General features: G+C 54.0%; 2 protein-coding genes across 2 annotated transcripts in view; one reads left to right on the forward strand and one right to left on the reverse strand.

Annotated features, from left to right (window-relative positions):
- Window positions 1–5,744: 5,744 nt before the first annotated feature.
- The window catches only part of SNRNP200 (small nuclear ribonucleoprotein U5 subunit 200), a 198,884-nt gene continuing 179,529 nt past the window's right edge, over window positions 5,745–25,099 (forward strand). The window contains exon 1 of the mRNA XM_069495088.1: window positions 5,745–5,758. The gene's annotated coding sequence lies outside the window, so the exon portion shown is untranslated. The remainder of the gene's footprint in view (window positions 5,759–25,099) is intronic.
- On the reverse strand, window positions 8,759–23,203 carry ARID5A (AT-rich interaction domain 5A). The gene is made up of 7 exons (XM_069494490.1): window positions 23,166–23,203; window positions 13,259–13,374; window positions 11,650–11,770; window positions 11,292–11,344; window positions 10,791–10,888; window positions 10,346–10,505; window positions 8,759–10,015 (listed from the first exon to the last, which is right to left on the reverse strand). The coding sequence occupies exons 1-7, from the start codon at window positions 23,167–23,169 to the stop codon at window positions 8,795–8,797; spliced, it is 1,773 nt and encodes a 590-aa protein (XP_069350591.1). The 5' UTR covers window positions 23,170–23,203; the 3' UTR covers window positions 8,759–8,794.

Below are 25,099 nucleotides of genomic sequence, written 5' to 3' on the forward strand. Positions count from 1 at the left end.
GGCACTGTGGCACTGAGCCTGGACCCTGCTTCAGAAGGGACCAGGACACCATTCCGCAGACCTCTCAAAAACAAGTGCTTAGTTTGCTTGGAAGGCTGCTCTCGGGCCCCCTCTTCTCCCCCAAAATGGCAAAGGAAGCCCCTGTGCTGTCTACTGACAAGCACTGAGAAGCAGCTAGCTTTTCTTTCCCTGTGTCTCACGACAGCTTGTGTCGGTCTGTCCCTGGTGTCCTGTGCACAGAGACCACAGCACTTGAAAGGAAGGGGATGAGGCAGGCAGTTTGGAAAGGAAATATTTACACAGGAGCGATGGCTGAATATTTAATAACTGGTACAATAATCTAAATAATATAAAAACAAAAATATATTCTTTTTTTTCTGTAAATAAAATAAATACAGCTGACCCTTGAACAACATAGGTTTGAACTACGTAGGTCCACTTATGCATGGAGCTTTTTTCAATAAATATAGTCAGCTCTCCGCATCCATGGGTTCCACATCCACAAAAATGCAGATTGAAAATACAGTTTTTGGCCAGGCGCGGTGGCTCACGCCTGTAATCCTAGCACTCTGGGAGGCCGAGGTGAGAGGATGGCTCGAGGTCAGGAGTCTGAGACCAGCCTGAGCAAGAGCGAGACCCCGTCTCTATTAAAAATAGAAAGAAATGATTTGGACAGCTAAAAATATATATATAAAAAAAATTAGCTGGGCATGGTGGCACATGCCTGTAGTCCCAGCTATTCGGGAGGCTGAGGCAGAAAGATTGCTTAAGCCCAGGAGTTTGAGGTTGCTGAGAGCTAGGCTGACGCCATGACACCCTAGCCCAGGCAACAGAGCGAGACTCTGTCTCAAAAAAAAAAGAAGAAAATACAGTTTTTGAGGGTTGCAAAAACCTGCATATATGGAGGGCTGACTTTTCCTATACGTAAGTTCTGCAGGGTCAGCTGGGGGACTTGCTTATGCTCAGATCTGGGTATGGGGGTGGTCCTGGAACCAACCCCCTGCATATATACCATAGGATGATTGCATATTATAAAACTGCTTACCAAGTGATACAAGTTGTAAAACAAACTGCTCATCAGATCACTCAAATCATTTCCAAATTGTTGGTTTTTAGAAACTGTTGGTGTGGTCTCCGTTTTATACACCTGTCCCTAAGTCAGTACACCCCCTCCTGAGCCAGCGTTGACATGGGAAACTGTCCCAGACTCTCCCAATGACTGCTCCACAACGTGGCTCCTTTTGTGACCTAGTATCAGAAGCCTCACCATCACTTCTGCCTTACTTCATTATTTTGTTAGTTAGATGAGTCACTAATTCCAGCCCACACTCAAGGGGAAGGGAATTAGGCTCCACTTTTTGAAATGAGTACAAGAACTTGTGGACATATTTTAAACTACCACACTCTGCCCTCTGGCCACAAATTATTTACATTCCTCTCTGGATTAGTGTTCTATTGTTGCTATAATAAATTACCACAAACCTGGTGGCTTAAAACAACACAAATTTATTATATTACAGTTCTGGAGGTTAGAAGTCCAAAGTGGGTCTCATGGGGCTAGAATCAAGGTGTCGACAGAGCTGTGTTCCTTCTGGAGCCTCTAGGGGAGAATCTGTTTTCTTATCTCCCGGCTTCTAGAGGCTACCTGCATTCCTTGGCTTGTGGCCCCTTCCTCTGTCTTCAAAGTCAGCAATGTTGGGCCAAGTCTTTCTCATGCTGCCTTGTCTTCTGCCTGCCTCTTCCAATTTTAAGGACATTGGGCCCACCCAGATAATGCAGAATAATTTCCCTATTTGGTTTTATTTTTTTCTGGAGAAAAAAACCCCAAAACACTTTAATTTTTAAGACAACTGCAAGCACCTCAAACAATGGATTATTGTTACAACACTTGTTAGCTTTTCACAATGTAATTATTGCAAAGGCATATGAATATTAAGAAATAATAACATGAAATATATTTTGTACATATAATATATATTTCCAGTTTGCTACACAGTCTTCCTGTTCATAATTTTAACACCACGGATGCAGACAGTCTTCTTGCCAGAGGCATGGTCGACATCTAAGTGCCCTTTCCTCTATTGCTGAACATCTCCACCCATTTTCTACAATAAATTCCCAGGGACCACTGATCAGAACCGTCTGTTTTTATGTCTTGAATGTTTTTATGTCTTGATATATGTGAGAGGCCCATGATAAATTATATTTACATCAGCCATGTATGGCACCAGTTTTGTTTTTTTTAAATCACATCTCACTATATATTTTTTAATCAAGAAAAATGCTGTTTCCTTTTTTCTTTGCACATGTCTCAATTCTCAAATTAGAAAATTCCTGTCAAACCATATGCCCCAAGTCCTGGTTTGGGGAATATGGGAATGTGGTAAGAAGGGAAATGGGGGAAATGGGCAATCTTTTATTTGATATCATAGCTACGCATGTGCATGTGTGTGAGCACGTACACCTCCATGCACAAGCACATGTGCACACCTGTATACACGTGCACATGCATACACACAGACCTACATACACAAGCGCACACACACGTGCACACACGCACACACACACGGCGCACATGCTCTTGCATGCACCAGCAGTTTACTCCTCAGATCCCCTGTGGAGTTGCCCTAGAGGACTGGAATAAGGGAAACTGAAGAACTGAGGGGGGCAAATACTGCCAACAAATTCAAACTGGAGGAAAGCAAGAGGATTCAGCTGTGGCCGTATCATCCAGACTCCCTCCCTGGCTGCTGCTGCCCCATTATCATCAACCCAAAATCCCTGCCTCCTGGCATCCTGGTTAAGCGTCAGGCTCTGGACAGGATTCAGATCCTGGCTTCGTCACCAGCAGTCATCCTGGGCAACCCACTCAATTTCCCTTAGCGTCATCTTGGGGGACCCAGGGATGAGTAGAACTTTCTCATAAAGGGGTTGTAAGAAAAAATAACTCCTTGGGTCTGCACGGCACTGAGCCTGAAATAGTACATAATAAATACCAGCTGCCTGCCTGTGTCTTCACTGTCTCCTGGAAAACGGTGTTTACTGGGATTGATGTTCTTCATGCAGATATTTAACATATACGTTGTCCCTTGAATACCATATACTTGTTTCCTAGGGCTGCCATAACAGGACCGCAAAAGGGGTGGTTTAAAATGACAGATGGTTATTCTTTCACGGTTCTGGAGGCTAGAAGGTCACATGAGGGCAGCGACAGGGCCGTGCTCCTGTAGGGGATCCTTCCTTGCCCCTTGCTGCTTCTGGAGGTGCGCTGGCACTCGGCATTCCTTGGCCTGTAGCTGGGTCACTCCCATCCTTCCTCACGTGGCATCCTCCCTGTGTCTGTGTCTTCACATGGCCATCTTCTTACAAGGACGCCAGTCACATGGATTAGGGGCCCACCCTACATTAATGTGATCGCATCTTAACTAATTACATCTGCAACACCCCTATTTCCAAATAAGGTCACATTCTGAGGTACTGGGGTTAGGAATTCGACATATCTTTTTTTGTGGGGGACACAGGTTAACCTAAACCAATCACTTTGATTGGATGACTGCTTCTGAGCAGAGGTGATTTTTGAAAGTTTTAACAATTGGTCTGGCACTGTCAACCAACAGTGAGGATGTTGATTCTGGGACTGGAAATGAGGATTTAGAGAAAAGCTCCAGAAGAGGGTGAAGGAAAACAAACTTTCCCCTTTCTCTGAGGCAATGAGTTGAACTGGGCTCAAATTCCAAGGTGTGGGGCTGCCTGGAGCTGCAGGTGGTGGCTGGGGGTCTGGGCCATGCCAAGGAACGGCATCTGCTGGGTTGGTGGGGTTGAGAGGCAGCTTCAAGAAGGGTTATGTCTTGTGGGTTATGTCTTTGTTGTGCATCCTTTCTGCTTCCCAGAAATTTTAATAAACTGCATTAACTTTCCCTGCCTGGTCTCAATGGTGTGTGTGTGTGTGTGTGTGTGTGTGTGTGTGTGGAGGTGGGGAAGGGATGGGCCGTGGCCCTTGTTTCTGAAGGAGGAATCAAGGGTGGGTTCTATCCCTTCTCCAAAGTCAAGTGGAGAATTGGCCAAGATCACTGGTGCAAAGAACTGCTCCTCTTCAGGCCACCAGCAATTTGGGCCACATTTCGAAAACACAGCAATCACCCTTGAAATGACACCAGACTTGTTCCACTTCCACTCCCTTCTGTTGGTGTGGACCCTAGACTGTGCCTCTTTTCCAGCCACTGTGGAAAGACCTTTTTCTTTTCTTTTCATTTCTTTTTTGGACAGCCTATGTGATTTCTCCCAAGAGGCTGCCTCCCTGATTACTCCCCAGGCACCAACTCTATAGCTCTCAGGCAAGTGACGTCCAACCCAGGCTTCTAGGCCTTGACTCCCCAGCCCAAGCCCTGCTCCTCCACACCCCTTGCTCATGCTGGAGGGCAGCCAGGCAGCTCTGCACAGGAGCTGTGGCTGAGATGTGGTAGTGAGGTCAGCCCCACGGTAGACAGACCATCATCAGGCATGGTTAGATCATCATGCATACAGACGGAGACGCAAACTGTGTGGCAGGCGAGCCTCCGCTTCCCTTCCCTTCCCCTGGCCTTGACAGACATTACTAATCAATTGCATCACTTTCACACTGAGTCAACCCAAAGCTGCTGACAACCACTATCATTTATTTGGTCAGAGTTGCTACCTGGGGGGAACTGACTTGCCATTCCTGACCCAGACACAGACAGGATCCAAAAGTCAGGGTGACTCTGAGTCAGAGCCAGGCAGGAGGGCAGGGATTTTAACAGCAATAAGGCAAAGGCAGGGCAGGGGCAGTCAGGCCGGCTGAGCAGAACTCCAGGTGGGAAGGAGGTGATAACCCACGTGCATCAGAACTTCAGTTTACAGAGCACTTTCACTAAATGCCTGTGACTCTTGAGGTAGAAGTGACTCAACTTCCATATCACAGATGAGGAAACGGAAGCCCAGAGAAGAGTATGTGCGTGGTGTCACCAGTGTGGCAGCTGCTGTTTTGGTCACCTGGCAGACACACTTCCTCTAGGTAACAGGCCTTGGGAACACAGGTGAGCACAGGCCTTGGATCAGCTTCTCTCCTGAAAGTGCATCCTTAAGCTGGACTCTCAGGCAGAAGGAAGGTGGCGGTGTGCGCGGCAGGTGATTAACCACTGGCTCAGGGTGGGAGGAGCCTTGGTATAGCCCTTGCTGATTTCTGAGAGGGTGTAGATATTCCTGCCTTGGCTTCAAGTTCCCGGCAGGCATCATTGAATGTGGAGCTGGGAAGAGCTGCCCGCAGTCCGCTCTCTGGGCCTGGAGGAGCCGGCTCCAGCTCACCAATGGCAGTGCCCCAGAGAGGTACTTCTGTCCCCCCAGCCCCGTGGTCTGGGTGTTCAGCTCTCCCTGCAGTTCTGAGTCGCTCAGGCTCTCCCCTGCCTGGGTCGGGTTTGTTTCTGTTGCTTGCAAGTGAAAGGCCAGAGAACCCTCTCTGATACACTGACCCCATGGGGGAGCCAGGCCTCAGGGCCTGTGTTCTGGCTTCCAGCTTCGTGATCTTTCCTCTTTACCTGCTGCCTCCTCAAGGGAGGGGTGGCAAGACCCTGCAGGTGGTGGGAATCCTAGGCATGGAGCCAAGAAGCCCCAAGATGGGAAGGAGCCTCGGAAGCTGGAAGTCGCAGCCTAGAGTCTGAGCAGTGGCAGGCGGTGGGTGGCCGGGTCCCTCGGGCTTGGGGAGGAGGGCTGGAGAGACTGCAGTGAACAGGCAGTTGGCCCCGTTCAAGGGGCAGCAGCCACTGCTCAGCTCCAGGAAGTGGTCCCATGTGACCACAAATTCTGGTTTTTAAAGAGAAGCCTGATATTCAAATTTTTAAATGTGAAATCTGATTTTTAAATGCCAGCAACTATATCAAAAGACATTTAAACATTTTATGCCACTGTCGGCAGCCTCTGGTCTTGAGTTTACATCTTTGCTGAGCCACAGGCATCTCTCACCTGTCTGGGCTCCTGGCTGCCCCGCTGGCACTTCCCCTGCCAGCCCTTGGCTGTGCCCACCCCAGACTGTGCCCCTGCAGCCCCCTCCAGTGTGGCCACATTCTCCACTGCCCTGAGGGAGGCAGGTGGGGCCCCCTTGCTGCCAGAGCCTGTTGCCGCCCTTGCATCATGTCCTTGCTGTGCACCCCGTGTCCCTCCATCCCACGCCCCTCCTCCCTGCTCCCTGCCACCCTAGCCCTAGCCCACCTGCTTGCCCAGCATGACTGCTGTCCTCATGTGTGGTGATCCCCTGGCTCCCCACGTCCTGGCCTCCTTTCCTCCACTCAGTCCTGTGAACGTGCCCAATACCTGAGATGACCTCAGCCAGATCTCTGATTTCCCAGCAGCCCCTTGGTCCCACTGCCTGTCCTTGGCTCCTCCACCCCCCGCTTCGATTCCATGGCCCTGTGTTGCCATGGCTCTGCCTCTCTGCTGCACCAGACTCTCCTGCCGAGCTCCCACTCGGGGCTGCACCCCGCTGGCTGCCTCGGCTCACGACACCAGGGCCACTGACCTCGAGTGCAGCCTCTTGCTTTCCAGGGCCCCCAGGGCACCACCCTGCTGTGGCCTTCTCCATTCTGTGAGCTCACTTGTTCCCCTTCTCCCCTCACCCCAGACCTTCAACCCTTGTCGCCATCCTCACTCTCTGCTCACTGAGGAAACAGAAGCACTGGCTGGACTCCTCCGTTCTGTGCTGTAAATGGGGACAGGGCCTTCCCCGGGAATCGTGAGGAGGGAAAGAGAGAATCATGTAAAGCTGGCACACCGAGCTGCAGGGTGAGGTTTCCCAGGAAGCATGACCTGCATTCAGCTCTAGCATCTTCTGCGGCGTCCTGCCCAGAGTCCACCTGCCGGGGACGCAGACACCCACAGGGAAGGTGCATTCTCCAGACCAGCCTCCAGAGGGCGCCACAACCACAGCCCTGAGTCTTCTGCACCCAAGTCCTAAGCCCAGGCACTTGCCCGTCTTTGTGCCAGGGACAGACCAATGTTGCTTTGCAGATGAAGAGGATCCAGGGGCGCTGCCCTGTCTCAGGTAGGTCCCTGCACACAACAGGTAGCTCTCACTTCCCCTCTATCCAGGCGATGTGACTCATTGACCTGTGGTCCAGCACCCGGGGCGTTTGCCTGGAAGGTGGGCAGAACTCAGCCCCCTCCCCATTCTTTGTCAACCACGGTGCCTCCAGAGGCTCAGAGATGGGCTGCACATGGCTGTGTGTGGGAGACGGGAGCTCGGGGCTGGTCACACAGATCCCGGGCTGGCATCTTGGCGTCTCTCAGAAGGGAGACAGGAAATTGGAGACGTCCTGCAGAGCTGAGGGTGCTCCCGACAGCGGGACCACTACTCTCTGGCCACCCCATCAGTGTTCTCACTTGGAGGGCACCTGTGCCTGAGCTCACCCTCCACAGGCAGCTCCTGGGGAGGCAGAGGCTGGACAGGTGACCTTCCTGCCCTGGCCACCCACTCCCTGGTGCCAGGCATGTTGCATGTTCCCTGACCTGGGTTCTGTCATCGTGAAGGGTGGCCCTGGGCAAGCAAGACCCTTCCCGCCCGTGGCATTGGCCTCCCCATCCATGAACTAAGGAGGTCACACTAGATTGCCCCTCCTGTGGCCTAAGGTCAAGAGCATCCCTGTAGCCATGGCCCCAGAGAGCAGGGTGGATTGCAGTGGCTCAGTCAAAGGCTGCCTGCAGCCCCGGTATCCGATAGGATACCGCTTGGCCAGTGGTGGTCCTGCTTTCCCAGGAACAAGTGTGAAGCTGCTCTGAGAACAGGCTGCCTGTGGAGGGAGGAAAGGGACAGTCTGGAAGGCGGCTGCTGCCATCCGTAGCCCGCAGGAAGGAGGCATTAGGCTGCACGGTTTCTGTGTGCGCCTCCTGGAGCAGCCACCACTGGACCTGCTGGAGTTTGTTCCAATGCCGATGCCGGGGCTGAGATGGGCCCCTTCACTCCCCTTTCCCCCAGGAACCCCCAGCTATTCCCACCCACGAGTCTGCGTCCACCACCAGGATAGACCAAATCGGACTTCCCGGTCGCACTTTCACCCCCCTGGAGCGCAAATAACAGCCACAGGGCTCCTCTTGACACCCTGGGGTCCTGCAGCTCAGCTCAGGACATTGGAGTCACACTGCCCTGCTCCTCACCTGCTGAGGGAACCTGGGGAAGTCACCTACCCTCCCTGAGCCTTGGACCCCCATGTGCACGAGGAGGAAGGCAACAGGCAGTGCCTGGAGGCTCAACTAGGAACGCAGGTTGAAGGAACAGGACGAGTGTCAGAGCTGCTGCCATGTGAGCAGGAGGCTGAGGTTTGCTTTGGGCCCACTCTTCAGTGGGGTGGTGGCTCCAGGTCCATCTCCTTCGCTCCCCCACTGGCAGCCCCACCCACGAGCTTGCCTCCGTCTTGCCTGCCTTGCAAAGGTCCACGCCATGCACACCTCCAGCGGGGTAGATTCACATTGGTGTCTTTTTATTGGATTTTCCATGGGCTCCCTGGATGCCCTGAGTGGCCCACCCAGCTCCTGGCCTCTGCTCTGGGGACTCTGGCTGGGCACTGCCACCCTGCACCGTTCTTTCCCAAGCAGCTCGGGCTGCTTCCTCGCCCTTGAGACAAACCCAGTGTTCCCACTGCCTTCCTCTTTGTTTATGCCAGGCTGCCTGGCTGGGGCACGGCCCAGGTGTCCCAGTCAGTGGGCTGTAGCCCAGAGCCCCTGGCAGCACCTGCTCATCCCAGGCCATGGCAGACCCTGCACAGTGCAGCACGGCGCTGCGCGCTCTGCCCTACAGCTTGGTGTTGAGATGGAAGAAGTGGGGCGCTGCGTAAGTTGTGACCGGTGGTGTGTGCCAGGCAGATGCAGCCGGGCAAAGTCTGTGGCGGAGGGCACTGTCGAAGGATGCAGGGGGCAGGTGCATCAGCCCAGTGGCCATGGGTGAGGGGCCCGTAGTGGCCAGGAAGTGGGCTGGGAAGGCTGGGATGACCAGGGGGCTGAAAGGGAGCGTGGCCTGGCCCTTTAAGGGGTCTGGGGTGCTGGCGAAGTTCAGCGGGCAGCGCAGCATGGTGCCCCTGTAGGCCTCCTGCGGGGCTGGCAGCAGGCAAGAGACAGCCAGGCCGGGCCCTGTGGGTTTGGCCCCACACTCCTTGGCATCCACCTCCTTAAGAAAGGGAGACACTGCCCGCAGTTTTTTGCCACCATGGGCAAAACCCTCCTCCTCCAGGCTGCGCTTGCTGCAGAAGCCTGGGCTGCTGGGGAAGGCGGGTGGGGGCACGGGGCTCTCGGCTGGGACTTTGGCCATGGGGGACACCCAGCAGGCTTTGGGCTTGGGGTAGAGGCTGCCCTTCCTGGAGCCGCCTTTGTGGAATGCAGAGGGGCGGTTGGCATCCCCGCCCCACACCAGCTGGGGCTCTTTGACAGACAGTCCCTCCTCTTTGCTGGGAGGCCCCAAGAGCACCCCATCTTTAAAGCTGGAGAAGAAGTCCCGGGGGTGCTGGCTGACAGGCTTCAACACCTCGGTGGGATAGGCGTGGAAACAGCCTGTGAAGATGGGCGCCGAGGGGCAAGGGCCCGCCTGAGCCTCCTCCCTGAGGCTGCTGCCAGGGGCCTGCAACCCCTCCTGAGGGGTCAGCCGGTGCCTGGAATTCTCGGCCAGCCCTCCTGGGCTCCGGGGACTCTCTGGGGGACGAACAGCTGGGGACGCCTGGGGCTCCCTGTCGGGGCCACCTGCCCCATGGCGACAGCCTTCTTCCTGGCACTGCAAGGCCTCTGCCTTGCTCACCTGGGCCAGGAGCTTCTTTTTGGCCAGTGGTGACATGATGCCATGTGTCCCTTTACAGTAGAAGCTGGACAGGAGCCGCTTATAGGCCTCAGGGCAGCTGCTGGCACCCACGAGGGGCAGAGAGGGCCCAGAAGTCGGGCCCAGCTGTTCTGTGCTGTCCCTGGGGGGCTCCTGGCTGGGCAGTGGTGCTGGGTCCATGACATCTGTTTTGGTCTTTCCTGGCATCATCTAGAATGAGAAAAGGCCATGCCTCAGGCCTGGGTGTGAGCCACACATCCTGACCTGGGCACTGGAGACAGTAGGGTCTTGGGAGTGCCCAGGGCCCCTGCTAGCCCTTGTAGTGCTCCTGTGCAAAATCTTCAAAAGGTGCCCTGTCCTGAGTGGACACTGTCTGGCATCAGGACATGGGGCCTAGTGGCTGGGGTGTGGGCTGGAGCCCAGACCCCACTTGCATAACTGTTTGCAGAGAACCTGGAGCCCCTGGAGGTCCTGCCCTCGGAGCAGGGTCGGGGTATCTAAGCAGGGAGCCCTGCAGCCACAGCGAGGGCAGGCACTCACCTGGTCCACCCGCCGCTCCTCCTTGGCCTTCTTTGGCTTCTCAGTGGCCCCATCCTCTGCCCGCTGCTCCTTGGTCATCTTGTATTGTTTCCTGGGCTTGGTGGGGGGCAGCGGCTTGTCATCCTCCCCCTTCAGGTGCCGCACGTATGGGAGGACCAGCCTGGGGAGGAGCAGGGCAGGCAGGTCGCCAGGAGGCCAGGCCCACCCCGACCGCAGGCCTCCTCTAACCCCCTCTGGGTCCCCCTCCCTCCCTGACCGCATACAGCCCGCCCCGCAGTCCCAAGCCATGGTGGGCATGGAGCACAGCACTGCCCCGCTGCCCCGGGCTGGGGCTGGGGTGGACACAGCCTGCCCCTCCTCTGCATCCCCCCACTGGGCCAAGGCCAGAAGGGGAAGACCCAGGCGTCCTGTACCCCCGGGGCTTGCGGTGGCCACCCGGCTGTACCTCTCATAGTGGCGGCGTGTGCAGGTGGCCGCGCTGGTGCTGCCAGGGCTGCCCCCAAGCTCGTCGTACACGTTCTTCCAGAGGCGGCGGCCAGTCACCTGCAAGGGCACCATGTGAGGGCGCGGCGGGCGGGCGCCCCCTGGCGGCGGGGTCCTCATAGCTCTGGGTCCGCCTCGCAGGGACCAGGCAAGACCTGCGTTTTGCAGCAGCCTCTCTGGCAGAGGCCTGGAGGTTGGAGGGGGCTGCCGGCCGACCAGCCAGTTCTCCTCTCCCCGGGGCCACCCAACTGCTAGCCCAAGCAGCTTTCCGAGCACGGGGCGGGCAGAACAGATGGGAAGGGAGGAAAACCTGCTTTGGGCAGCACAGTACCGGGGAGGCAGGCCCCTCCTCCTCCCTGCAGTAGGCAGGGGCAGGATGGGGATCAGCTTCTCCCTTCTGTCTAGAGGCAAAGATAGCTCGGTGGGCTCACCCTGGGGTGCCATGCGGAGGTGCCTTCCTTACCAGCTCATAGGCCCCCAGCTTCTCCACTGCCTTGTAGATCTTCCACAGGTTAACTGGAGGAGAGAGGGGCAGGCCTGCTGTCAGTCTGTGGCTCTGGCGGGCAGGAGCAGACAGCATACACCCACGCAGGGCCACTGCAACGCACAGGCAGGCCAGGCCTGGTGCACTAGTAGCCCAGGCGCCAGTGAGGATGGAATCCAGCTCCACCCATCCCTGAGCATGGAGGGGGCATCCTATCTGCAACCCTGGGAGGCTGGCAGCATCCAGGGTCGCCCAGAGTGGAGGTGCCTGCCCAATGCCCTGCCTGGGTGGGGTCCCCTGCCGGGCCCCCCTCCCTGCCTGCACCCCAGGGACGCACTCTGCTTGAAGCCGAGATGGGGCACCCTCTCGATGGGCGTGTGTCGCTCCTTCATGAACTTGTAGAGGCTGACCAGGAAGGCCTGCTCCTCCTCCCGCTCCCCGCCTGCCTCGGGGGAGTCCTGGGAAAAGAATGGGAGGCATTGGGATGGGCCCCAGTCGGTGGGTGGCTGGGGACAAGCGGAAACCACCCACTGTGGGGAGGGGAAAAGGTGCCTGCCCCAACCCCAGGCTCCCCAAGAGCACCCAGCCCACTGCTCTGGGCTGGAGTGACTTGCTGGGTCCAACAGGGCACAGGCGTCAGCTCTTGGTGCCCCGGCCCAAAGACGGGGGCTGGAGTCCAGGACCTCTCCAGAGGCCTGGCAGCCCAGAGCAGCTGGCGCCAGAGACGGCCACAGGAACAGTCCCCAGCCTTCTCCAGGCCAGGATCACTTCTTCATCTTGCTCTTAGTTTTGTTACATCTGTGTCTTAGCTCCCCTGCCAGACTGTGAACTTCTGCAGGGCAGAGTCTGTGTCCCCAGGGCCCCTGGGATGAAAGCTGAAAGAATGAAGCTGTCTAGCGCTGTGGGGCCGCTCTGCCGGGCCTGCGTCCACTGAGCCTCTGCCCTGGTGGCTGCCTCTGATCCACCAGCCTGCCGTACTGAATTTACAGAGTAGAAGCTCTGGGTGGCTACTGGCACATTGCTGTCAGGTACACAGGACTTCTGGTTGCCAGTCCCAGAGGGGCAATTCCTGCTGAAGCTTCATCAGGCAGGTGGCTCGGGGCGGTGGCGTATGGTTGAGCTGGGCTGAGGGCCCAAGGCCCATGTCCTGGCCCAAATAGGCTCCTGCTTGGAGAATGCACAGCTCCCAGAAGGACATAGACCATCTGGGCCTAGAACAGTGCAGAGAGCCATGTGTTCCAAAAATATCTGACTCAAGTTTCAGTGTTTTTACCTTTATTTAGTTGTAAATATCTTCTACAATATTTCAGCATTTTTAAGGTACTAAAACCCTCTGATAATAAACGACACACAAATCCATGTGTTACGACTGTAACATGAAGGAGAGCCGGGGGCTGCTGTGTGCGGACCTCAGAAGGCAGGCTCTTACGGCTACTCTCGGAGTCCGCCCTTCTAGTCCTTTCCTCTGAGTTCCAGGCAAGTTGTCAAAGACTATTACCATTTGCAACCACTTTTCTACGTGAATCAGTGTATTTTCTCCAGACTGCGCCACCAAAGCAAATGGAAGCTGAGGCTGACTGTGCTCCAAAAATGCCACCCGCAGCCCCCGTTTCCGATTCTGCGCTCATCAAAATAGCCTTGCTGAGCTCACCGAGCGACTTTGCGTCCACATTACAAATGTGGAGGGACGGATGTACATGTAGTTTTACATCATAGACTCGTGCTTTTATCTGTTTTATGGATCAAGGTGCCAGGTCATCTTCATCTGAAAAAGGGCTCTGCTACAAAAACTGTGGGTGAAGGGTGAGTCCCCCCACCTGCCTGGCAGGGTGCGGTATAGGGGCAGTTTCCCTCCTGAGAGCTTGGGGGGGGTCTCCAGGTTCACCTGGAGTCTGAGCACAGGTGAGGGTGGCCGGGAAGAGCCCCCGTGGGAGTCACCAACTCACCTCCAGCTGGATGGGGCTCTGGCTCCTGCTCTGCTCCCCATCGGGTTTAGGGGACGTGGGTGGGTCTAGGAGGTCACCCTCCTCTGACTGTTTCCTTTTCCTTTTGACAGGGGGTGCTGCAAGGAGAGAGGGAAGGGGGGGGGAGAAAGAGCACATGAGATACAGGTAGGGAAGAACAGGTAACAGGGAGGTCTCCCACCCTCAATTGGAATTGGCCAGGGGGGAGGGGCGTGTCCCTGTCTGCACGCAGGCTGTCCCTATACACACACACACACACAGGGGCTCCCATGAGCGCCCCTGCTGACCCTCCTCTCCCCTCACTCCAACCCAGCCCCGCCTGCTCCACACCTGCCTCTTTTCTCTCCTCTACTCCAGCCATCTCCCCACGTCTTTGAAGGACGCCCTAAACCGCCTTGGGGTCAGTCAAAGGGGGCAGGGTTGGGCCGTGGTGCTTGGAGCAACCCTGTCCCCAGAGCCTGCCCCATGTTCAGGCGCAGAGTTTCACAGCAGCTCAGCCTCCCCCGGGCAGCTGCTGAGGCTCCCGTCTGTGGGCCCCCGAGCACCACTGCGGTGCTTGGACAGGATTTCCTCCAGGAATGACCAAGAAGACAGTACGTGCCTGTTGGTGACACATCTGACTTTTCCCTGAGCGACTGCCTAATTCTGACTGCCCCTAATTAGGCCATTGGCTCCACTCACCTACAAGCGTCCTGGTCACCCTTCAGGTCTCTGCTGATAAGTCCCTTCCTCTGGGTGGCCTCTGCCATTCTTGTCACCCTCAGCTATTCACAGCCATCTGACTGAACTGCCTGTTGCCCACCTGGCCCTCTGATAGCTCAGTGAGGCCTCCCAGCACCCACACAGTAGGCGCCAGTAAGCCAGAATGAGCGAGGCTCACGACAGACCTACTTGGAGGCAGGAGGAACCATGGGCTCTATGTTACTAAGGGCCCCCGTGTGCTGATGTTTGCGAAAATGCAACACCTCTGCCACTGCAAAAAACACAACCATTGGAAACTGCCTCAGGCCACGTGGCAGGCTGGCAGCTGATCCCACACCAGGAACCCACCTCTTTTGACAACCTCCCTTTCTGTTCTGTTTTCTTCTTGTTAATCTAATATGGACTGTGCCATACTCCTGGTTCACTCCAGCTCAGGAAGTTCTTATTGCTGGGAATCTGTGAGATTTCCCCTTTATCCCGGACAGAAAGACAATGTCCTCGGGAACAAACCCACACCAACATGACCCAGAAGCACGTGGTGTTAGATCTTTGGCCACTGGATGGTCTCCCCTTTGATAGTTGTTCAGGCAAGTGCTGCTAAGCCTGCAACTGCTCTCTCGTGTTGTGTGGGTCCTCGGCTCTGTGTCCCTGGCTTTCACGTACAGGCACACCTTGGAGATACTGTGGGTTCAGTTCCAGACAACCATGATAATGCGAGTATCACAATAAAGCTAGTCACACACAAATTTTTTGGCTTCCCAGTGCATATAAAAGCTATGTTTACACTGTACTGTGGTCTATTAAGTGTACAATAGCATGTCTACAAAAACAGCATAATGCCTTAATTTAAAATTACTTTATTGCTGAAAAATGCTAACGATCATCTGAGCCTTCAAGTTGTAATCTTATTGTTGATGGAGGGTCTCATGTCAATGTTGATGGCTGCCGACTCATCAGGGTAGGGACTGCTGAAGGTTGGGGTGGCTGTGACAATTGCTTAAAAAAATAAGACGAAAACGAAGTTTGCTGCATTGATTGACTCTTCCTTTCATGAAAAATTTCTCTGAAGCATAGGACGCTGTCTGATAGCGTTTCATCCACAGTACAACCTCTTCCAAAATTGGAGCCAATCCTCTCAAACCCTGCCACTGCTTTATCAACTAAGTTTAGGTAATATTGTAAATCCTTGTTGTCATTTCAACAATATTCACAGCATCTTCACCAGGAGTAGATTCCATCTCAAGAAATGTGTAAGAAGGGACTTCTCATCCTTTCAAGTTTTATCAGGAGATTGCAGCAATTCAGGCTCTACTTCTAATTCTAGTTCTCTTGCTGTTTCCGCCTCATTCGCAGTGCCTTCCTCCACCGAAGTCTGGCACACCTCAAAGTCACACATGAGGACTAGAACCAACTTCCCCCAAACTCCTGTTAATATTGATATTTTGATCTCCTTCCATGAATCACGAATGTTCTTAGTGGCATCTAGAATGGTGAATCCTTTTCAGGTTTTCAGCTAACTTTGCCCACATCCATCTGAGGAATCACTGTCTATGGCAACTATCGCCTTACAAAACGTATTTCTTAAATAATAAGGCTTGAAAGTAGAAAGTACTCCTTGATCCACGGGCTGCAAAATGGATGCTGTGTTAGGAGGCATGAAAACAACATTAATCTCCTTGTATATCTCCGTCAGAGCTCTTGAGTGACCAGGTGCATTGTCAACGAGAAGTAATATTTTGAAATGAATCTTTTTCTGATCAGTAGGTCTCAATAGTGGGCTTAAAATGTTCAGCAAACCATGCTATAAACAGATGTGCTGTCTTCCAGGCTTTGTTTTTCCATTTATAGAGCATAGGTAGAATAGAACTAGCATAATTCTTAAGGGATTTAGGATTTTCGGAATGGTAAATGAGCACTGGCTTCAACTTAAAGTCACCAGCTGCCCTAACATCAGCCTATATTTGAAGCCAAGCATTGACTTCACTTTAGCCATGAAAGTCCTAGATGGCATCTTCTTCCAATATAAAGCTGCTTTGTCTACACTGACAATCTGTTGTTTAGTGTAGCCACATTCATCACTGATCTTTGCTAAATCTCCTGGATAACTTGCTATAGCTTCTGTATCAGTACTTGTTGCTTCACCTTGGTTTTTTTGTTTGTTTTTTGAGACAGCCTTGCTCTGTCACCCAGGAAGAGTGCATTGGGTAGTCATTGTAGTTCACTGTAACCTCAAACTCTTGTGCTCAAGTGATCCTCCTGTCTCAGCCTCCTGAGTAGCTGGGACTACAGGTACAGGCCACGATGGCCAGCTAATTTTTCTATTTTTAGCAGAGACAGGGTCTGGCTCTTGCTCAGGCTGGTCTCAAACTTCTGAGCTCAAGCGATCCTCCCGCCTCAGCTTCTGAGAGTGCCAGCATTACAGGCACAAGTCACTGCCCCCCTGCCTTCACCGCATACTTGTATGTTACAGTACAAGGTGTAAAGTTCTTTCCTTCCTTAAACCTCATAACCAACCTCTGCTAACTTCCAACTTTTCCTCTGCAGCTTCCTCACTTCTCTCAGCCTTCACAGAACAAAGAGAGTTAAGCCCCTTGCTCTGGATTAGGCTTTGGCTTAAGGGAATGTTGTGGCTGGTTTGATCTATCCATCCCACTACAACTCTCCCCATATCAGCAATAAGACCATCTCACTTTCTTTTCACTCAGGTGTTCACTAAAGTAGCACTTTCTTATTTCCTTCAAGCGCTTTCTTTTGCATTCACAACTTGGCAAGCTGGCCAAGAGGCCCAGCTTTCAGCCTTCTGGGCTTTCAACATTCCTTCCACTAAGCTTTGCCACTTTTACTTTTAGCTTTTGGTTTAGAGTGAGAGATGTGCGACTCTACCTTTCATTTGAACATTTAGAGGCCATTGTAGGGTTATTCATTGGCCTAATTTCAATATTGTTGTGTGACAGGGAACAGGGAGGCCTAGAGCACACATGATGTCCATCAATCAAGTTTGCTGTCTTATTTGGGTGTGGTTCATGGCGCCCGAAACCAACTACAATAGTATCATCAAAGGTCACTGATCACAGATCACCATAACAGATATAATAATAATGGAAAAATGTGAAATATTTCAAGAATTACCAAAATGTGACACAGACACGAAGTGAGCACATGCTGTTGGGAAAATGGCGCAGACAGACTCGCTCAACACAGTGTTGCCACAAACCTTCAATTTGCAAAAATGCAAAGCACAATCAAGCCAGATATGCCTGTATGTTCTCTCATTTAGTCCCATGAGGGATCCTGTTTTAAAGAGGAGGAAACTGAAGCCAGAAAGTTGCTTGCCTCCCTGGGCGACCAGGATTCAAAACAGTCTGCCTGCCCAGCAGCTGCAGTGCTTATGATCCACATTTGCAAAGCCTTGAGGAGTCCAAAGAAGCAGGCTCCTCTCCTTCCCTCCTGCAGGCTGCACTCTGCTTGCACACCCTCCCTCCTTCAACTCCTGCTGCTCAGGGCCTCAGCATCAAAGGACTCTGCATTTGTCTGCGTGTGACCAGGGCTTCTCGCTGGAGCCCTCCTGCAAACTTGCTATGTGACCTGGGCAAGTCCCTTCCCCTTGGGCTTCAGAAAAGCAAGGTAGTTGGAGCAGGGCCCATTAGCATCACCTGGAGAAGCATTTCAAAGACACTGATGCCTGGGCCCCACCCAGAGTCTGATTTAAGGTCCTGCATGGGACATCAGAGTTTAAAGCTCCCAGGGGATCCCAGCGGCCAGCCAGGCCGAGAACCATGGGGCCAGAGGATCCCTAGTCCCTTCTGCTTGGTTCCAGAGTTTGTGAGCTCTGCCTGGGCCACACTTGGGAAAATCTCCTGGAGTTGGGTACTCAGGTTACCAGGAAAGGAGGTCAACAATCTAAGCTGTTTAACCCCAGATGGGAAAGGGATTAGAGCTGTCACCTTAAGCCACAAAGGGAAACACTCTTTATCTCTGTGTCCAGCTGAGTCCCCAAATGAACTTGGCCTCCATTCTCACCCAGCCAGGGCTAGCTCTCTGTCCTGGCGGGGCCTTCTGGGCTGCAGGCCTTTGGGCTCCTGCTTCTGCAGCCTTAACTGGGTGAGAGGGACAGTCCTCTCCCTCTTTCTCTGGGGCCTTCTGTCCTGTTGCTGGCTGCCCTGATCCCTCCCTTCCCATGACCATTTATAGATCAGGGTTCTATTAAATCTTCATTTGCAAGAAGGGTTCTACTATGAAAAGTAAGTTTGAAACCCACTGCCATAGACATTGGGCACGTTGCCCTGTCTGCCAGCTCCCAGCTCTCACACCTCCCAACGCACAGCAGGGCTGGGCCCCCTCCCGGTGCTGCAGCGCAGGGAAGGGGCTTATGAAGCGGGAGGCCCTGTCTCCCGGCTCCTCCAGCTCAGACGCAGGAGAACCCCGCTGGCCTCTGCGTGACTGCTGCAGCGATGGCACTGAGTTCCTGTCTCACTTCGAGCTTGCGCGTGTAGGTCCGTCCCTCCCTGCCCAACACCGTGGATGTCCCATTTGTAACCAGGGAGGTGTATCCAATGAAAGAAAGAAAACTGCTCTCCACAAGAATGTCATTCAGACATGACTTTTTCCATCCAGGAGACAATAATGATGATAATGGTGATGACTGTTCCACTGTTTACTTTTTACACATCTGGAATCTATTCTGGCATAAGATATGATGGGGATCTTAACCACCTTTTCCCCCCATTGGTTATGTGGTCCCTGCATTGACTGAGCGACTCCATCTCCCAATGACTCGAAATGTTACTTTCCCCACAATCTCAGTGCTTACAAGGAACTCATCTGGGACTATTTGTGGACTTTCTATTCTGTTTCATCCACTGTGGAATGCTGGGACCTGTGCACACTGTTTTAATTTTTGTAGCTTTGTAAAACAAGTTACTATCCAGAGGGCAAGCCACCCAATAGTACCCTTCTTTTTAAAATATTCCATCTGAACTTTAGGATATTTTTGTCACATTCTCTTAAAAAAAAAAAGAAAGAAAAGAAAAAAGAAACACCACTAGGGTTTTGATTGCATTTAAGTTTAGAAACTACTTTGAGGAGAAATAACACCTTTAGGATATTGCATCTTTCTTTCAGGACCACGTGTCTCCAATGACTCAGGTTCCCCTACACAGTCCTCAGAAGTTCCTTCTTAAAGCTCTGTGCCTTTTCTGTTGAGATTATTTCTAGTTTGTTTCTCGAGTTTTGTGCAGTTAGATAATAGTGTTAGAAAAGCCCTGGTAACAGTAAGACTTCACGAGCCCCCTCTGATTTCCTCATTTCACTGCTGGGAAGAGGACCAAGGGAGGCTAGGTGGCTATACCAGAAGATGAGCCTGGGGCCTCAGTGACCAGTGTCTCACTAGGCACAAGTGCGTGTGGCAGGGTGCTAGGCTAGAGGATTGCCAAAGGCCCTTCCTGTGTATCAGCCTGATTTCTGTTCAACTCCATGCTTGTGTCTAGTCAAGTTCAACTCCCAGATCCTAAAACTACAGCAGTAAAGAGGTTAGTCTCAGTTCCTCATTCCAACAGAAGATGCTCCGGCAGGCTACACATTCTCAAGTCATTCCCTACTTCCCTCTCTACATGATTCACTTCACCAACTCCAAGCAGTGCTCTGGCCGGTCTAGGACTAGGCATCTTGTACACTGCCTTATTAAATCTTCCCAGCCACCCAGAAGGTATTATTTCCCCCTTTTAATAGATGTGATACCTGAGGCTCAGAGAGCTTCAGTAACTCACCTGAGGTCACACAGCTTACCAGTGGCAGAGATAAGATTCAGAACCACAGCAGTCTCACTGCTCTGAAACCCTGAACCCTGAGATCTAGAGTTTTATTTTTTTTTTTATTTTATTTATTTTTTTTTGAGACGGGGTCTTGCTATGTTACCCAGGCTTGACTCAAACTCCTGGGCTCAATCCCTCCTCGCACCTCAGCCTCCCAAATAGACGGGATCACAGGCACACACCACTGCACCCAGCTTAGAGGTTTTTTGTTTTTTTTTTTTTTTTAGTGGGAACAGGAATACCCCAAGTTCCCTATCTGTGCTGAAAGGGTGCAAACTTGCTTGCTTTCCCTGAGTGACTCTGCAGGCTCCCGGCACATTAGCCCTGTTGCTCTGCTAACACGTGCTGGTCTCCATTGACCCCTAAGGCAGCCATGCCCCGGGATGGGAGGGGCCCATCAAAAAGCCACACCTTCAGAAAGGTGAGCAGCTGGGAGGGCAGTGGGAGGCAGGGCTTCTACAGCCCTCACCAGTAAATCAATTTCCCTGGCCTCAAGGCCCCATCACCTTTGAATAAGGGGTATTAAATCCATAATCTTGAGGAAGGAGATTATAACTCCTAAGTTATAACTATAAGGAGGTATCAAAATTGTTGACACCTATCGAGATTCCTTTAAGAAGCGCCACCTGTGACCTGAGAGCAGGGGCCAGCTCCTAGCCAGGGCGCAGCCCACCTGGGGAAGGGGTGGGGGGAGTAGTGCAAAGGGGGAAGGGGGAGGTGCTGCGTCTGGGGAGCCCAGCGGAGGAAGAGTCACTGAAGACAAACTGCAGATGTCTCACCCAGCCTTGGGTGGTGGGAAGTCCAGGGGCCCCTGTGAACCTGCCCCCCTGCCCTGCCACTCAGTGGGCTGACATCAGATGAGAGTTGGGCAAGAGCAGAGATGGGGCAGGGGGCGCTGGCACCACAAAGATGCATCTTTTACCAAGTCAGTCGCTGCTTCTGCACCACAGTTTCCCCATCTAGCGTGCTAGACTCCACGGGCACAATGTTCTAAGCAGAAGAAAGCCAGAAATGAGGCTTCCCCGACAAACCACAGCTGAGCTTGGCAAGATCTGAAGCCTGCCTGTCCTGTTCACCCCCCAGGGTACCTCACTCCCCGACCAGCAGGTGCTCTGGAAACATCAGCCCCGTGGATGCAGGATGAGCACACTTGATCCTACACGCCCCTAATGCTCAGAGAGGGGCTTTGACTATTCCAAGGCCACAACAGCCCTAGTGTTTACCGGGCCTGCTGGGGTTCACACCCTCCCCCTTCTCTGGCCCTCCCCACTCACCTCCTGGTGATGGGAAGGAAGTGACACTTCCTTTCATGAAAAGTTACTGACTGGGAACACTGCGTCAATTACCACAATAATGGTAACAGCAGCCTCAATAACAACTAGCAGACACTGCCCCACCCCCTCGCCTGAGGTTGTTGGCTTAAGTTTCTCCGAGCTTGAGCTGGAGCAGAAACAAAGACAGTCTTTGAAGCAGCCAGTCCATTCCGTGGCCCAGAGCTGGCTGCCTGGTGGAGTCTGCGTGGAGCTTGCTCCAGTGGGTTGTTTGAGGAGGAGGGACCTGCCAAGGGCTGCGCTGGAGCCAGCAATGAGGACAGAGGAGCTGGACATGGGACCCTCTCCCCACTGGGGTGCAGAGTGCAGCTCACACCACAGCTCAGCAGCCTCAGCACATCAGCTGCGGGAGGGAGAGGGGTTAGATCTTGGAGCAACTCTGGCCAAGATGAGGGCCTTGAAAGGGCACAGAAAGGGAGGGGGCTCAGGGGGCACCAAATGTGAGACTACCAACTCCCAAGCCCCCCTGGGGCTCCCTCTCCCTCTTTATCCAGCTCTGGGATGCCCTAAAAGGTACTATGCCAGGATGGGGTTGAAACCTCCCCTCCCCCTGAGCGTCGCTCCCTACCAACTCTGGGTAATATTTGATGGTAACAGTAATTCCCTCTGTGATTGTTTCCTATATTCCCATTTCACCTCTGCAGAAACAAGGCTCGGAAACATTAAAAGACTTGTCCAAGATGTCACCCAACAGTAGAGGCAGATTCTCCAAGGTTCCTTCTACCTCCGCCATGCCAAGTTTTAGGCCCCAGGTGGGTCCCGGGGCCCGGAATGGACTCTGGAACTCTGTTCCGGTGGCTGGGAGCCGCCACCCACCCCTCCTCTATCTTAGCGTCGTCTGCAGGCACAGACCCCGACGCTGCGTCGGTTCCCAACAGTGAGGCTCTGGTGGGGGCAAGAGGCACCTGTAAGCCCTGGCAGGACCTCTTCCCGCCAGCCCGAGACTCCCTAAACAAAGGGACGCTGGGCCCGGCCAGTGCAGTGCCTCGGGACCCGCCGAGCCTTCGGGGGTCCTGCGCCCGGCAAGCCCCACTGCACCTGCGGGGCGTGGAGAGTGGCGCGACCCCAGCCTGGCGGCGACCCCTGGACACTACGAAGGGACCGACACGCGGCGCCCGGGTTGCGCCCGACGCTCGAGCTGAGCGCGAAGCCGAACACTTCCTCCTCGCACATTCGCAGCCTGCGCTTCTGCGCTATCTTCCCCCTCCACGCCCCGGCCGCCACCCTGTCCCTCCTGGAAACCCGGGGGGAAAGAAGAGGACGGACAAAAGAAAGAAGAGGAGGGCAAAGAGGGAAGCTACCTCTTTCCTGCCGGGGGCTGGGGAGGGTGGACAGGAGACAAAAAGGGAGAGACCAGAGAAGAAACGAGAAAAGGGAAAAGAAAAGTACGGGCTGGTAACCGCCGAACGATCGGCACACCCCTCGGCTGAAAGAGGAACAGTTGATTCTTCAAAGCGCATTGAGCAAGTTCTTCAAAACCCGCGCGGTCCCTTTCAGGAAACGGCGGCCGCAGTGGAAAGCGCCCCCGCGCCCACCCGGCCCGGCGCCTCTTCTCGACGGCGCCGGCGGCTTCTGAGAACCCACGGGGATGTCACGGGGGGCGGGGGAGGGGGCCGGGAGGCAGAGAAACTGCTGCTGACAGCTGTCACAACAAATTAGCTGAGACCAGCTCGAGATTGAAACCGCAGCAGGAAGTGGGATGACAGAACCGTACGGGGCTTGGTAAATTTCAGGCAAGAGACGGCGAAAAGAGTTTCGAGATAAATGCCCGGGAAGCCCCTGGCCGCCAAAACTTTTTATCTTTCCTTTTTTCGAAGAGCGCGCGCAGACACCCAGCCTCACCCCTCCCGCCCCGGGCGCCGGGCGCTGGCGCCTTGGGCCGGGCTCGCTCGCCGCGCCCTAGTCCCGGAGCCCACCCCAGGGCCCCCTCCGCCCCCCAAAGCCGCACCGACGGCCACGAGGGCTGGAGGAGACCCGGCGCCGACACCTGAGCCCTCCCAGCGGGGCCGCCGAGCCCCGTTCCGGGCCGGGCCGCAGAGCGCTTACCCATGGCCCGGCGAGGTCCCGCGGCGCCCACCCCGAGACCCTCGGCCCACGCGACTCTCCGGACCTAGCGCTCTCGGCGCTACTGGCTCTCGGCGGCGCTCGCCGGCCGCCTCCCCGCAGCTCCGCCCCGCCCCGCTCCGCTCTGGGATCCCATTGGTGGGCCCGGTTCCTTCGCCAGGGGCTGGAGCCACCCCCTGAGCCCGGGGATCAGTGGGAGTTGTAGTGCGCACCCCCTTCTCTGGCTTAGAGACCCGGACACCTGGAATAGGTTCCTCACCTAGAGGGGCTGAGGCAGGACACCCATTGCTGCCTTGTGCCTCAATTTCCCTAGAGGCAAAACTAGAGCCTGGAAAAAATCCTTGCTCTCAGCAGGGCACTGAGGGCTGGATGGGGTGAGCAAAGTGCTTCTGACTTTGACTTGAAAATGGCCCTGGGCATTTCCCAACTCCCACCCAGCCAATATAGAAGGAGAGGGTGTTAGCTAAACAAGAACCAAACTAGCAAGTCCCTGGCCTAGGCTCTGTGGGGTCCCAGAAATGCCTGGTATCCTAAGCCTGCCCGTACATGCAGGCAGAGAGAGGCAGCCACAAGCTGAGCAGTTCAAAGAGGGGGCATGACCCCAGCTGAGGGAGGTGGGGGTGAGGCTTCAGGTGAGTGGAGGCAGGAGGAGGTGCCGAGCCAGCCATAGCAGTAACTTGGACCTCCATGTGCGGGCCATTGACGGGGAAACCAAGGCTTGGGGTTTTAGCCTCAGCAAGTGCCTAGCGAGGACTTAAACCTTGTTTCTAGCACATAACAGGTACACAGAAAGTCTTGTTTATTAAATGTTTTGTTTTTTTGACACAGGGCCTTGCTCTGTCACCTGGGCTGGAATGCAACGTCATCATCATAGCTCACTGCAATCTCAGACACCTGGACTCGAACAACCCCCCCCTGCCTCAGCCTCCCGTGTAGCTGGGACTATAGGAATGCACCACCCTACCCAGCTAATTTTTCTATTTTTTGTAAAGATGGGGTCCCGCTATGTTTCTCAGCCTGGTCTTGAACTCCTGGGCTCAAGTGATTCTCCCACCTTGGCCTCCCAAAGTACTAGGATTTACAGGCATGAGCCACCTCACCCAGCCTTGTTGATTAATTTTAATACGCATAACCGCTCTATGCATTTCACATCATCATTGTCCTCATTTTATGGGGTAAAACTGAGGTCTGAGAGCTGGTAGGTGGTGGAGCCAGAACTAAACCCAGGAATTGGGGCTCCATTAGAGGAGCCCTCATACTCAGACCCCCTGCCCCCCAGTCTGCACCCATCACTACCCACCCACCACACTGGTGTTCCTCCTCACACTAAACAGATGGACCAGGGCTGCAGTTTGGTGAACCTGAAACCCTGGCCCTTACCCTTTGACCTTGGGATGGAAGATCTCTACAAGCTCAGCCTGAAACAAACACTGGGCTCTGCAGGATGAATCCCTTGTTTACCTCATAATGAGTTGGTTTGTAAGAGCCAGCACCTGTAGTGTTGGTAATACACACATCATCATCATCAGTATTTAGTAACTGCCCCAAACAATCATTATAACAGTGATCATAACAGCACATCCCACTTCGTAGTTTACAAGCCACTGTCCCCTCCAGGAGAGCCAAGGCTGTGGCGGGAGACACTACGATGGAATGCCATCAGGAAGCTCACACCTTTGTCCATTCTGTACACACTGATTGGACCAGGCACTATGCCCAAGGTTGGGGATGGAGACCTGGATCTTGCCCTCAGAGTGAAAATCTAGGCCAACCCCTCCTTCCTGGATTGGATACCCCACTGATGAGAAACTCACTAACAAAGCAGCAGCTCATCCCACTACAGGATAGTGTCATCCTGCCATCCAGGCAGTGGGCACACTCTTACAGACAGACAATGGCTGTTGTGCGAAGCCTCA

This window comes from Eulemur rufifrons, chromosome 19, assembly GCF_041146395.1.
Source record: "Eulemur rufifrons isolate Redbay chromosome 19, OSU_ERuf_1, whole genome shotgun sequence".
Classification (NCBI taxonomy): domain Eukaryota; kingdom Metazoa; phylum Chordata; class Mammalia; order Primates; family Lemuridae; genus Eulemur; species Eulemur rufifrons.

Excerpts from the sequence above, each read along its gene's own strand:
- ARID5A (XM_069494490.1), bottom strand. Across the intron at positions 11,345-11,649 it reads CCATCTCGGCTTCAAGCAGA|TTAACCTGTGGAAGATCTAC; the intron begins GTGCGTCCCTGG and ends TCTCTCCTCCAG. Across the intron at positions 10,016-10,345 it reads AGGAGCGGCGGGTGGACCAG|ATGATGCCAGGAAAGACCAA; the intron begins GTGAGTGCCTGC and ends TTCTCATTCTAG.